The sequence below is a fragment of the Phoxinus phoxinus genome (genome assembly GCF_949152265.1).
Source record: "Phoxinus phoxinus genome assembly, chromosome: 4".
NCBI classification, from domain to species: Eukaryota; Metazoa; Chordata; class Actinopteri; order Cypriniformes; family Leuciscidae; genus Phoxinus; species Phoxinus phoxinus.
In genome coordinates this window covers 41,289,404-41,304,403 of record NC_136879.1, presented here as the reverse complement: position 1 = coordinate 41,304,403, position 15,000 = coordinate 41,289,404, and the positions used below count along the sequence as shown (strand labels likewise).

At 39.5% G+C, this 15,000-nt stretch overlaps 1 protein-coding gene across 2 annotated transcripts in view; it reads left to right on the top strand.

Annotated features, from left to right (window-relative positions):
- Positions 1-11,524, top strand: part of aasdhppt (aminoadipate-semialdehyde dehydrogenase-phosphopantetheinyl transferase) — a 15,235-nt gene extending 3,711 nt beyond the window's left edge. For both annotated transcript variants that reach the window (XM_079610233.1, XM_079610234.1), the window contains exons 4-7: positions 2,949-3,070; positions 3,670-3,828; positions 9,216-9,284; positions 11,313-11,524. In XM_079610233.1, coding sequence (XP_079466359.1) covers positions 2,949-3,070; positions 3,670-3,828; positions 9,216-9,284; positions 11,313-11,477 — 515 coding nt within the window. In that variant the 3' untranslated portion in view covers positions 11,478-11,524. The remainder of the gene's footprint in view (positions 1-2,948; positions 3,071-3,669; positions 3,829-9,215; positions 9,285-11,312) is intronic.
- Positions 11,525-15,000: the final 3,476 nt, after the last annotated feature.

Below are 15,000 nucleotides of genomic sequence, written 5' to 3'. Positions count from 1 at the left end.
GGCTTACAGCTTATGAAAACCCCAAATTAAAATTCAAGCTATAAGCCATAATCATCAAAATTATAACAAATAAAGGCTTGAAATATCTCACTTTGCATGTAATGAGTCTATATAATATATTAGTGTCACCTTTTAAGTTGAATTACTGACATAAATTAACTTTTGCATCATATTCTCATTTTGAATTTGGGATTTTCATAAGATGTAAGCCATAAATATCTGTATTTTTCAATCTCGTAATATTCTGCAGAAGAGAGAAATGAATCTCAGTGTCACTCTTTCTCTGCATGTGATTGGCTGTTCGCTACTGATGTCACTCCTAAACTCAGAGTCAGGATCAAAGCCCGAGTTCACAGAGAAAGTTGATGATCAGGGTCATGGCACCATTAAAGCCTGGTTGGATTGGTTTGGTTTTATCAACTCGAAACTAATCCTGTGACCCAGAGTGTGTTCAACTACCATCATTATTTACTAGCCAATCCAACACGAGAGACCCTGCAGTTCCCCCGGCGGCCACCAGGTGTCGCTCTACACCTGTGCTGGAGTGAGACTGGGAGAGGAGCAAGCTTTATTACCTCACTTCTGGCTCTACTGTACACTGGGAATCTGCATCATGTTTCTCTGCAGAACATGATTATTGTCAAAGGAGAACTCCGGGCAATTTTTAAGTTAATCTTGATCGTTATACCTTTGTGAGTTCTGTCTATAGAAAGGAAATTTTAAAGGGATAGTTCACTTTGAAATTAAATGTTGGTGTGTTTTATCTTACCTGAAGTGCATCCAAGATGCAGGTGTCTTTGTCTCTGCAGTAGTTTCAATTTTGATATTTTTAGGTCAAACCGTTCTTGTCTGTCAGTCATATAATGCAGGTGTATAGGCACTGTCTCCAAAAGCATGCAGAGAAAAGTCCAAATTAAACAATTCCCCATCGTAAGTGCACATTGATGGCCTAAGACACGAAACAAGCGGTTTGTGTGAGAAAACAAACAGTATTTATATCGTTTTTATCTCTTTTACACAACCACGTCCATCTGATCTGTTTACTTAGTCTGCGCAAGCGCCGGAAGTGATCTCTCCCTGATGAGTTTGCGCGAGCTTACGCAAATGTATTTTTTTACATCGGTTTAAACATCCCGGATAAGCGCAAACTAGCACCATTTCTATTAGCCGTCCTACAATCTCTGTTCTGTGCAGGTTCTGGTGTAAACAATGAGTGACGTACACGCGCCAGAGATCACTTCCGGAAAACAAAAACGAACGTTTGCATCAAGTGAAAGCATCAGGCACATCGGCTACCTACATAAGCTGTTTTAAATTTAAAATGTTCAATGCCTTATCGCGCTGATGTGACCGAGCCCGACCCGAACCCGAACATCATTTCTAAATATCTGTCCGAACCCGGCCCGGCCCGTCGGGTACCGGCGGGTCCCGTCGGGCTCGGGTCGGGTATCCATCCTCTACTGTGCATAGGTTCTGGTGTAAACAATGAGTGACGTACACGAGCCAGAGATCACTTCCGGAGCCTTGCGGCGTTTTACGGCACTTGCGCAGACTAAGTAAACAGATCAGATGGACGTGGTTGTGTAAAAGAGATAAAAACGATATAAATACTGTTAGTTTTATCACACAAACCGCTTGTTTCGTGTCTTAGGCCATCAATGTGCACTTACGATGGGGATTTTTTTAATTTGGACTTTTCTCTGCATGCTTTTGGAGACAGTGCCTATAGACCTGCATTATATGACTGACAGACAAGAACGGTTTGACCTAAAAATATCAAAATTGAAACTACTGCGGAGACAAAGACACCGACATCTCGGATGCACTTCAGGCAAGATAAAACACACCAACATTTAATTTCAAAGTGAACTATCAGAACTATCCTTTAACAGACACAAAATGCAATTAAAATGTCTGTCCAACATGAACAGGGTCCTTGCGTTTAGCAACTTAGCCATTGTTTAAATTCACCTAAATAGTGTTTTAGAGACGGCTAGCTGTAGTCTCGCGCTGAAGTCCCGTTGTAGCCGGGAAAAGGTCAATAGAAGTGTACAGGAGGAGGAGCGTCGTGTGTGTGAAGAGTGATGATCGGAGTTGCTCACAAATGAAGAAGAAATGGTTTGTAACGTAACTATGGAGAATATAGAAGATTTTGAACACATGGAAGAGGCTTTTTTTCTTTACATTTTATTTAAACCCGAGTATACAGACGAAGATACTAGCCTCACACTCTTCAGTCAACAATACCTTTTCCCGGCTACAACGCGAGTTCCCACGGGACTTCAGCGCGAGACTACAGCTAGCCGTCTAAAACATTATTTAGGTGAATTTAAACAATGGCTAAGTTGCTAAACGCATCTTGTTGTCATGTAAGGACCCTGTTCATGTTGGACAGACATTTTAATTGCATGTTGTGTCTGTTAAGAGACACAAAAACACTCTTTATGAATATGCCCCATAACTGCCGTTAGCTGAGTGAGCTCTGGGCATTAGCGGTAGCAGCTCCGTGTTGCAAACACCAATCCGGTTCGTTTTTTTTCTATAGACAGAACTCACAAAGATATAACGATCAAGATTAACTTAAAAAATACCCGGAGTTCTCCTTTAAGTTAAATCTACAGAGCATGATTATTAAATCACTGATTTGACTCGATCTTGTTGACGCAAAGCAAATGTTTAATGTGAGAAAGTATAACGTCCTTAACTCAAAACTCCCTCCACATTTGATGAACTATATCGCAAAGACAACTCAATTATGACATCACGGCTATGAGCTCATTAGCATATTCTCACGCACATTTGCATATCAACACCTATTCAGTGTTAATCAGCACCGCCAGCGAGTTAGTGAATCGTAACTCAGCTCGATTATTTATGAAGGTAAAGTTGTGGCTGTAAGGTGTGTGTGTGTGTGTGTGTGTGTGTGTGTGTGTGTGTGTGTTTATCAGGCAGCGGCTCCACGCAGGAGTTTTTCCGCATCATGAATCGCCAGTTCACGGATCTGGAGTGGACGAGCATCCGGATGGCCGGCTCGGACTGGGAACAACTGGACATGTTTTATAGGCACTGGGTAACTATAGCAACTGCAGCTTCCTGCACCGTCATCATCATCATCATCACCTCCAGGCAACGAGACCGCACACACACACACTCACACACACACGAGTATATCACAGCGTGAGAGAAATTGTACTGGATGAAACTGTTCAGATTCTGATCACTGTTTCCATGGCGATGTGATCTCATCACTTCAGCATGACTCAGTTGTGCCAGTCTGTGGTCATTTGAGGACTCTTACACACACACACACACACATATACAGTATACTCACACCCACACATCCACTCACACACACACACTCATACTCTCTCTCTCACACACACACACACACACACACACACACACATATATATATACAGTATACTTACCCACCCACCCACACACACACACAAATATACTCATACTCACACACACCATACTCTCTCTCTCTCTCTCTCACACACACACACACACACATATACTCATACACACACACCACACACACAGTCTCACACACACAACGCTTTAGATGAGAATGTAGTCAGGAAATATACATATATTTACTGTATATGTTTTTCCTTGCATTTGCTTCCTGCTTGCCTGTGATTGGCCGGTTTCTCTGGCGTCGAGGCGCTGAAGGAGAGCTTCATCAAAGCGATTGGCACAGGACTGGGCTTCGACCTGCAGAGGCTGGAGTTTCACGTCTCGCCCAATCAGATGCGAGAGGGGCAAGTGTACCGGCAGACTCGAATGCTCCTGGACAACGAAGAGGAGGACTGGATATTTGAGGTGTTTGTTCGAGACTTTTACTAATTACTCAGAGTTTCATTCCTATTATGACTACAGATCTACAGTAAACACTACAGTAAACACTACAGTAACACTACAGTAAACACTACAGCAACACTACAGTAAACACTACAGTAACACTACAGTAAACACTACAGTAAACACTACAGTAACACTACAGTAAACACTACAGTAACACTACAGTAACACTACAGTAACACTACAGTAACACTACAGTAAACACTACAGTAACACTACAGTAACACTACAGTAAACACTACAATAAACACTACAGTAAACACTACAGTAAACACTACAGTAACACTACAGTAACACTACAGTAAACACTACAGTAACACTACAGTAAACACTACAGTAAACACTACAGTAACACTACAGTAAACACTACAGTAACACTACAGTAAACACTACAGTAACACTACAGTAACACTACAGCAACACTACAGCAACACTACAGTAACACTACAGTAACACTACAGTAAACACTACAGTAACACTACAGTAACACTACAGTAAACACTACTGTAACACTACAGTAAACACTACAGTAACACTACAGTAAACACTACAGTAACAGTACAGTAAACACTACAGTAACACTACAGTAAACACTACAGTAACACTACAGTAAACACTACAGTAACACTACAGTAAACACTACAGTAAACACTACAGTAAACACTACAGTAACACTACAGTAACACTACAGTAAACACTACAGTAACACTACAGTAACACTACAGTAAACACTACAGTAACACTACAGTAAACACTACAGTAAACACTACAGTAACACTACAGTAAACACTACAGTAAACACTACAGTAACACTACAGTAAACACTACAGTAACACTACAGTAACACTACAGTAAACACTACAGTAACACTACACTAAACACTACAGTAACACTACAGTAAACACTACAGTAACACTACAGATCTACAGTAAACACTACAGTAACACTACAGTAAACACTACAGCAACACTACAGCAACACTACAGTAACACTACAGTAACACTACAGTAACACTACAGTAAACACTACAGTAACACTACAGTAAACACTACAGCAACACTACAGTAAACACTACAGTAACACTACAGTAAACACTACAGTAAACACTACAGTAACATTACAGTAAACACTACAGTAACACTACAGTAACACTACAGATCTACAGTAAACACTACAGTAAACACTACAGCAACACTACAGTAAACACTACAGTAAACACTACAGTAACACTACAGTAAACACTACAGTAACACTACAGTAACACTACAGTAACACTACAGTAAACACTACAGTAACACTACAGTAAACACTACAGTAACACTACAGTAACACTACAGTAAACACTACAGTAAACACTACAGTAAACACTACAGTAACACTACAGTAAACACTACAGCAACACTACAGTAAACACTACAGCAACACTACAGCAACACTACAGCAACACTACAGTAAACACTACAGTAAACACTACAGTAAACACTACAGTAACACTACAGTAAACACTACAGTAACACTACAGTAAACACTACAGTAACACTACAGTAAACACTACAGTAAACACTACAGTAACACTACAGTAAACACTACAGCTACACTACAGTAAACACTACAGTAACACTACAGTAACACTACAGTAAACACTACAGTAAACACTACAGTAAACACTACAGTAACACTACAGTAAACACTACAGTAACACTACAGTAAACACTACAGCAACACTACAGTAAACACTACAGTAAACACTACAGTAACACTACAGTAAACACTACAGCAACACTACAGTAAACACTACAGCAACACTACAGTAAACACTACAGTAACACTACAGTAACACTACAGTAAACACTACAGTAACACTACAGTAAACACTACAGTAACACTACAGTAAACACTACAGTAACACTACAGTAAACACTACAGTAAACACTACAGTAACACTACAGTAACACTACAGTAAACACTACAGTAACACTACAGTAACACTACAGTAAACACTACAGTAAACACTACAGTAACACTACAGTAAACACTACAGTAACACTACAGTAACACTACAGTAACACTACAGTAAACACTACAGTAAACACTACAGTAACACTACAGTAACACTACAGTAAACACTACAGTAAACACTACAGTAAACACTACAGTAACACTACAGTAAACACTACAGTAACACTACAGTAAACACTACAGCAACACTACAGTAAACACTACAGCAACACTACAGTAAACACTACAGTAAACACTACAGTAACACTACAGTAAACACTACAGTAAACACTACAGCAACACTACAGTAAACACTACAGTAACACTACAGTAAACACTACAGTAAACACTACAGTAACACTACAGTAAACACTACAGTAACACTACAGCAACACTACAGTAAACACTACAGCAACACTACAGTAACACTACAGTAAACACTACAGTAACACTACAGTAACACTACAGTAAACACTACAGTAACACTACAGTAAACACTACAGTAACACTACAGTAACACTACAGTAACACTACAGTAAACACTACAGTAAACACTACAGTAACACTACAGTAAACACTACAGTAAACACTACAATAACACTACAGTAAACACTACAGTAACACTACAGTAAACACTACACCAACACTACAGTAAACACTACAGCAACACTACAGTAAACACTACAGTAAACACTACAGTAAACACTACAATAACACTACAGTAAACACTACAGTAACACTACAGTAACACTACAGTAAACACTACAGTAAACACTACAATAACACTACAGTAAACACTACAGTAACACTACAGTAAACACTACAGCAACACTACAGTAAACACTACAGCAACACTACAGTAAACACTACAGTAAACACTACAGTAACACTACAGTAAACACTACAGTAAACACTACAGCAACACTACAGTAAACACTACAGTAACACTACAGTAACACTACAGTAAACACTACAGTAAACACTACAGTAAACACTACAGTAACACTACAGTAAACACTACAGTAACACTACAGTAAACACTACAGCAACACTACAGTAAACACTACAGCAACACTACAGTAAACACTACAGTAACACTACAGTAACACTACAGTAAACACTACAGTAACACTACAGTAAACACTACAGTAACACTACAGTAACACTACAGTAAACACTACAGTAAACACTACAGTAACACTACAGTAACACTATAGTAAACACTACAGTAAACACTACAGTAAACACTACAGTCAACACTACAGTCAACACTACAGTAACACTACAGTAAACACTACAATAAACACTACAGTAAACACTACAGTAAACACTACAGTCAACACTACAGTCAACACTACAGTAACACTACAGTAAACACTACAGTAACACTACAGTAACACTACAGTAAACACTACAGTAACACTACAGTAAACACTACAGTAACACTACAGTAACACTACAGTAAACACTACAGTAACACTACAGTAAACACTACAGTAACACTACAGTAACACTACAGTAAACACTACAGTAAACACTACAGTAACACTACAGTAACACTATAGTAAACACTACAGTAAACACTACAGTAAACACTACAGTAAACACTACAGTAAACACTACAGTCAACACTACAGTCAACACTACAGTAACACTACAGTAAACACTACAGTAACACTACAGTCAACACTACAGTAACACTATAGTAAACACTGTTATGTTAGTTAGCAGGCGAGCGGGGCGAAGCGTTGCCCTTTATTTACATCATAGCAACTACATAAAACTTATAATTTGAACTGTTAATGGAAAACTGTTAGTGTGTGTGTGTGTGTGTGTGTGTGTCTGTGTGTTTGTGTGTGTGTGTGCGTGTGAGTGCGTCTGTGTGTGTGAGTGCGTGCCGTGCATGTGTGTGTGTGTGTCTGCATGTGAGTGCGTCTGTGTGTGAGCGTGTGTTTCTCATGGCCCTGCAGTAGTGCTGGTTTGTCTCTCTCTGTGTCTGTGAGTGTGTGTGTGTGTGTGTGTGTGTGTGTGTGTCTGCGTGTGAGTGCGTCTGTGTGTGCACGTGAGTGTGAGCGTGTGTGCGTGAGTGTGTGTGTGTGTGTTTCTCATGGCCCTGCAGTGCTGGTTCGTCTCTCTGTGTCTGTGTGTGTGTGTTTCTCATGGCCCTGCAGTGCTGGTCCGTGTGTGTGTGTGTACGTCTGCGTGAGTGTGTGTGTGTGTGTGTTTCTCATGGCCCTGCAGTGCTGGTTCGTCTCTCTGTGTCTGTGTGTGTGTGTGTGTGTGTGTGTGTGTGTGTGTACGTCTGCGTGAGTATGTGTGTGTGTGTGTTTCTCATGGCCCTGCAGTGCTGGTTCGTCTCTCTGTGTCTGTGTGTGTGTGCGTGTGTGTGTGTGTACGTCTGCGTGAGTGTGTGTGTGTGTGTATGTGTGTACGTCTGCGTGAGTATGTGTGTGTGTGTGTGTGCGTGTGTGTACGTCTGCGTGAGTATGTGTGTGTGTGTGAGTATGTGTGTGTGAGTGTGTGTGTGTGTGTGTTTCTCATGGCCCTGCAGTGCTGGTTCGTCTCTCTGTGTCTGTGAGTGAGTGTGTGTGTGGTTGTGTGTGTGTGTGTGTGTGTGTGTGTTTCTCATGGCCCTGCAGTGCTGGTTCGTCTCTCTGTGTCTGTGAGTGAGTGTGTGTGTGGTTGTGTGTGTGTGTGTGTGTGTGTTTCTCATGGCCCTGCAGTGCTGGTTCGTCTCTGTGTCTGTGAGAGTGTGTGAACGTGACACAGATCATCGGCGTCTTCTCTCCCCAGACTGAGCTCATGTTCTTCATTCCTCTGGGCTTTTCATCCTCTATACACACATTACAGATCAAATGTTTGGAATAATTAAGATTTTGTAATATTTTGAAAGAAAATTCTCTTCTGCTCACCAGGGCTGCATTTATTATATATAAAAAATACAGTAAAATCAGTAATTTTCTGAAATATTATTACAATATAAAATAACTGTTTTCTATGTGAATATATATTAAAGTGTAATTTATTCCTGTGATCAAATCTGAATTTTCAGCATCATTACTGCAGTCTTCAGTGTCACATGATCCTTCAGAAATCAGTGTAATATGATGATCTGATGCTCAAGAAATACTTATGATTATTGCTTTTAGAGGCTTTTGCATCGGAGGTCTTCACACACACACACACACACACACACACACACACACACACACACACACACACACACACACACACACACACACACACACACACACACACACACATATATATATCTAGGCCTATATGTAATACAATTTAATGGTTGGAAGTTAAAGTGTAAAAACAGTAAAAAAAGTTAAAGTGTTTTTCAGGAGAGCTTATTGGACAAAGATCATCACGTCGCTGTGGCGCTGGGAAAACCAGATATCAGCACGTCTAAAGTGAGTTTACAGATATTACCAGGGTTCCCACGGGTCCTTGAAATCCTTAAAAGTTTGAGAATCTGAAAAAAAAAAATTCAAGGCCCTGGAAAGTTTTGGAAAATAAACACACAAAGTCCTTGAAAGTGCTTGAATTAAGTTTGTACAAGAAGTTTTCTGGAAAAAAATCCATATTATTCCCTCCGGTCCGCTAATGTGTTATTCCGCCAACACTTCGTGGCCTATGCACACTAGCTTGCTTGATTTACGCTAGTTACGGGCATTTACGCGTTTCGTTAAGTGTTTCCCATAGAGCATCACGGTCCCGCCCACAGCCCGAGAGAGCTTTGGTGCCGGACGTAAATTTCCCATTAATTTCTCCCATTGACTTTTGGAAAAATCCGTATCTAAAGAGTTTTAGAGCATGTCTGAGGATAACCAGCTATGGCTGAACTCATAATCATACAACATATCATTTCGAGTGAAAAAACGAAGAGAAAATCCAAAAAAAAGGCAAAGGTACAAGACTGTGTACATATTTTCATTTCCGAGCGAAGGAACTACTCATCCCATAAACCACCGCGCCTCACTGAAGTCGACTGAAGCCAACCGCGAAAGAGCCTTACCAAATAAATCAATAATTTGACACAAAATATTAATTTAAAAAGGAATTTATTGATTTAAAAACGATTTATATGGCTTCCGCTAAAGAAAACAGTCCGTTCCGTCTCTACGGTTAGAATCCTGCTTCCATGGCAACGCTCTGTTTTTTCACGGACCTTCGCGGGGTTTACACGACTTCCACCAATCAGATGCATCACTGTGGGATTGTGGGATTGTTCAGGATTGTGGGTAATGAAGTACTTATCCAAGACATCGCGAATAAAAGGCATTTATCTCAAAACAAGGTTAGTGCCCCATGAACTTTTGGCGTTTATATGAACATATACAATCGCTTAGTACAGCCGTAGCTGGTTTTAAGTCCACCATGTATGGTTACGTTTTTATGTTCTTATACCCCAACTGTCAATGGAGAAATTGTATTGAATTCTTACTTCCGGCACCGGCTGTGGGCGGGACTGTGATGCTCTATAGAGACAGAGCGTAGCGCGTCATAATCTGAAGACCACACACACCGGGAGACGACGACAATCTAACCGTCTCCATTGACTCTGCATTGCGAGAGGCTCCTCCTCGTCATTTCTTGCTTCTAACTAAAGACAAATGTCTAAAAGCTGCTGTGTGACGAGGTGTACAGCAAACAAGCTAAGAAACACAGAAATAAGTTTTTATAAGCTGTCGACCCCAAAAAACGAGTGTTTAAGGAATTAAAGTGGACACAGGCTGGACCGAATGGTTAAATAGTGGGATGCTGACTCTCAGTATGCACTATAAACACAGTTGCGTGTGCAGTGAGTTAAACATTTGGTCACTGGTGAGTCAAAAATCCAAATGTCAGTTTTATATATTATATTTCTGTAAGATAAGCGATCCTGTGTCGGTTACGTTCTCCTCCAGCGGCGTACGCTAGTTCTCAGAGTAATGAGACACATTACGCTCTGTCTCAACCGCCTGATCCACTTTTAAGTCCTTAAACACTCGTTTTTTGGGGTCGACAGCTTATAAAAACTTATTTCTGTGTTTCTTAGCTTGTTTGCTGGACACCTCGTCACACAGCAGCTTTTAGGCATTTTTCTGTCTTTAGTTAGAAGCAAGAAATGACCAGGAGGAGCCTCTCGCAATGCAGAGTCAATGGAGACGGTTGGATTGTTCCCCCCCCCCCCCCCCCCCCCCCCGTGGCCTAAATACACTCGTTCTCTATGTGAGGTACTTTGTGTTGTACGTTGCCATGACGTTCACGCGCACACACGAAACTACCTCAACGTTTGTTGTTGAACACAACAAATGTGTTCCCACATTAAGTCCTTGAATTTGAGGATACTGGACCTGGAAAGTCCTTGAAAGGTTCTTGAATTTGAAGTTAACGAAGGTGTGGGGACTCTGTATTACACAACTCAGTTCGTGACGTCATACTTCTTTGTTTTATAGGAGGACGGTGGAAGTTTGTGTGAAGCTCCGCCCCTTTTGTTCACACACTTGAGTTTCAGTGATCTGGTGTCTACAGCCACGCCCCTAACCGAGGAAGACTCCGCCCACTGGGAGAGATTTCACAGCAAAAAGGAAGCGCCTTCAAGGCAAAGTGAACAGCAGTGACCCTTGAATGCAAATATATGTAAATAAAGTACGTTTATATATTCCTTGTTCTTTCGGGGTCGTTCCTGTTCTGTAAGATCTTTTGAACTCTGCATCATTATGTTTGCTGACACTTTAACTTTATTGCTTAAAGGGGTGGTTGATCATGATTTGACTTTTATAACTGTAGTTAGTGTGTAATGTTGCTGTTTGATCATAAACAACATCTGCAAAGTTACAACGCTCAAAGTTCAGAGCAAAGGAATATTTGCTTTTGCAGAAATTGCTTTTTAAGGACTACAACAAACGGCTGGTAGAAACTACACGACATTCCTCCCGGGTTAATGACATCATCAGCCCTAGAATTTACATAAGCCCCGCCCCCGGAACACGATTTATAGATTGTCATGATATATGCTAATCAGTGACTAGAAGATAACTACACATAATCTGCATAAATTCATCAACTAACCGTTCAGAAATGTCCTGTTCTTCTACATGTTGTCACTTCTTCTTGAGTCTCTCCATCATTGTCTGACTCCGGTTTGAACATAAAAGGCTAAACGTTTTTGAAATGTTCAGTGTGTGTGTGTGTGTGTGTGTGTGTGAGGTAAAAGGACACGAGCTGTTGAAGCTCCGCCCCCTGTGCCGGGAGCAGCAGCTCATTTACATTTAAAGGGACAGACACTAAACGGTGTGTTTTTGCTCACCCTCAAAAAGTGACGATTTTAACATGATATATAAAAATATCTGTGGGGTATTTTGAGATAAAACTTCACACACACACTCTGGGGACATCAGAGACTTACTTTACATCTTGTGAAAAGGACATTATACCCCCCCTTTAAGGCGACTTATGACATTGTTTTCATATTTTAACCATGTTTAAAAAAGTCAATATTGTGAAACTGATTCATTTATGGAGACGCAAACCAAATCCCATAGCGCAAAACATCACAGAACTCATTGAATCTATTGTTAATACTTGCTGATGTTTTCCCTCCAAAATGATGTCATGAAGGAACTGGCTTTAGGTAGTTAATGGGATAAAACTTTACTTATCCAGTGTGTGTGACACATCTGATGGGAACATGAACATGTCCTGCATAGTATGAATGACCCATTTATGTAAGAGATGAGTTTATTTTCCCAACCTACACCTCCAAATGTCTCTCTCTCTCTTTCCCTCCATCTGCCACGTCTATTTTTATCCGCAGACATTCAGCAGGCCATTAGGACTGTGTGTGTGTGTGTGTGTGTGTGTGTGTGTGTTTGGAGAGTCCTGCTTTTAACAAATCGGACACAGGTATGCATTTCCGCTCGTGTGATGTTGACTGCAGGACTGCGTTTCATTTGTCCGGTTAAGCCCCGCCCCTCGCGCTTGATTGACAGGAGCTTCAGCCACTCAGATCATGAGCTACCGAGCCTGTCCAAACTCATACAGCAGAGTTTAAAACAGCAAAGCCAATTACAGCAAAAGCAGAACGGTCAAGGATGAACTAATGGAAAACGCAGATGGGATCTTTTTTAGATTAAACTTTACGCTGATGTAATTACATTTTCTCCAAAGTAGGAAAGATAGAGAGATTGAAAATGTGAATATAAATGAGATTCTATAATGACATTTAAGGTAATGCTTTACAATACGATTTTTACTTGTCAACATTAGTTAAGTACGTTTAACAAAGATGAATAAATGCTGTATAATTATGTTTAATGTTCATTTCTACATGTTCTAATACATTTGTAAATTCAAAAGCTTAATGCACTGTGAACTAACATGAACAGACAATGAACAATTTGTATTTTTATTAACTAACAAACGTGGAAATATATTGCTCATAGTTAGTTAATGTTAACTAATGTATTAACTAAAGTTAATAAACGAGATCTTGCGAATTATTACCCAATTTAATAATGCAATTAATGCAATCTAATTAAAGTCTGCTAAACATAATTAACATTTTTTCTTGAGGAAGTCCATAAACCAGAGGGATTTTTTAAAAATATGATATATTTTTAAAAATAGATTGTTTTTGCTGTGCAATATATATATATATATAATTACAGAGAGATTGTATATAATAAATCATTTATAAATTATATGTAATAATATATAATTTTATAAATAAATAATATTTACATATACAGTGTAGGCTATATACACACACACATAGGCTACATACAAATAAATGTATATAAAACTACAATATCAAAAAAAAATCTACATTTAGTTTTTTCATTTTTAAAAATAGATTGTTTTTGCTGTGTAATTTATATTTATATATAATTACAGAGAGATTGTATATAATACATTTATAAATTATATGTAATAATAATATATAATTTATATACAATTAATATTATATACATGTGTGTGTGTGTGTGTGTGTATAAAACTGTGTATATTAATGGCTTGACATGAAGCATATTGGCGATGTTTAATGTTCAATAAACGATTACATTAATTAATAGTTGGCCAGGTGTTGTGAGGTGTTGCTAGATCGTAATATAGTTTGACTATCAGATAAATACAGTGCATGTATATCGGCTGTTTTACAACTTCAAACATTGCTCATCCAATCAGATTTTGATGCAATAATTATCTGTTTAATAGTAAAATATAGCATAATACAGCATAAAACATGCATGTGTGCACTGAACTTCTTTATTCTCCTGAAATCTAATAAATATATATATATAGTAGTTAGCATGAGTTTTATCAGGTGCATTTCGTTTTCATTATAATTGTAATATATCTTAATTTACTTTAACAGGTGTATGCGAGATAAGTTATATTTCACCTCAAGTTAACCTTAGCATGTGTTTCATCAGGGTTTGATTTTCATTTTCATTATATATTATCATATATATACAGTATTTATGTAGACAGAAGCAGTAAAGAGGAGTCTGTCTTACTATGGCTTACTATCGTGTTGGATATATATATATATGTTCTCCTGAACGCATCAGCCAAATGTTTCCTACATCACACACTCATTAAACACGAGAGCGGCGATGAAGAGAACAGCTCTGTTAAAGATTTATCACAGTCTTGAGGAAATCAGCATTGAAGGAGGTGTGTGTGTGTGTGTGTGTGTGTGTGTGTGTGTGTGTGTGTGTGTGTGTGTGTGTGTGTGTGTGTGTGTGTGTGTGTGTGTGTGTGAGTCTGTTTTCTGTCAGTCTGATGGAAAGTATTTCCAAATGTGAAAGGTTAAGACAACACTACACTGTCCCATGAGAACGAAACTCTCGAGCGGTTGTTCTCTTCGGAAGGTCACGAGACAAAGAGTCTGTGATTCATGTGCTGGCGTGTTCTGAACGAATGCCGGATTTCTGTCGTTGTAGACTCAGGTGCTCTGACTACACACACACACACACACACACACACACACACACACACACACACACACACGCTTAACTGTGTCACTGTCCCACCTCTTCTCACGGACTGCTCCTGATTGACTGTGTTAATCACGATCCCTGATTCTCCTGCAGTCGTGATGAGGCCCAGCGGGAGTGCAGACACACACACACCACACAC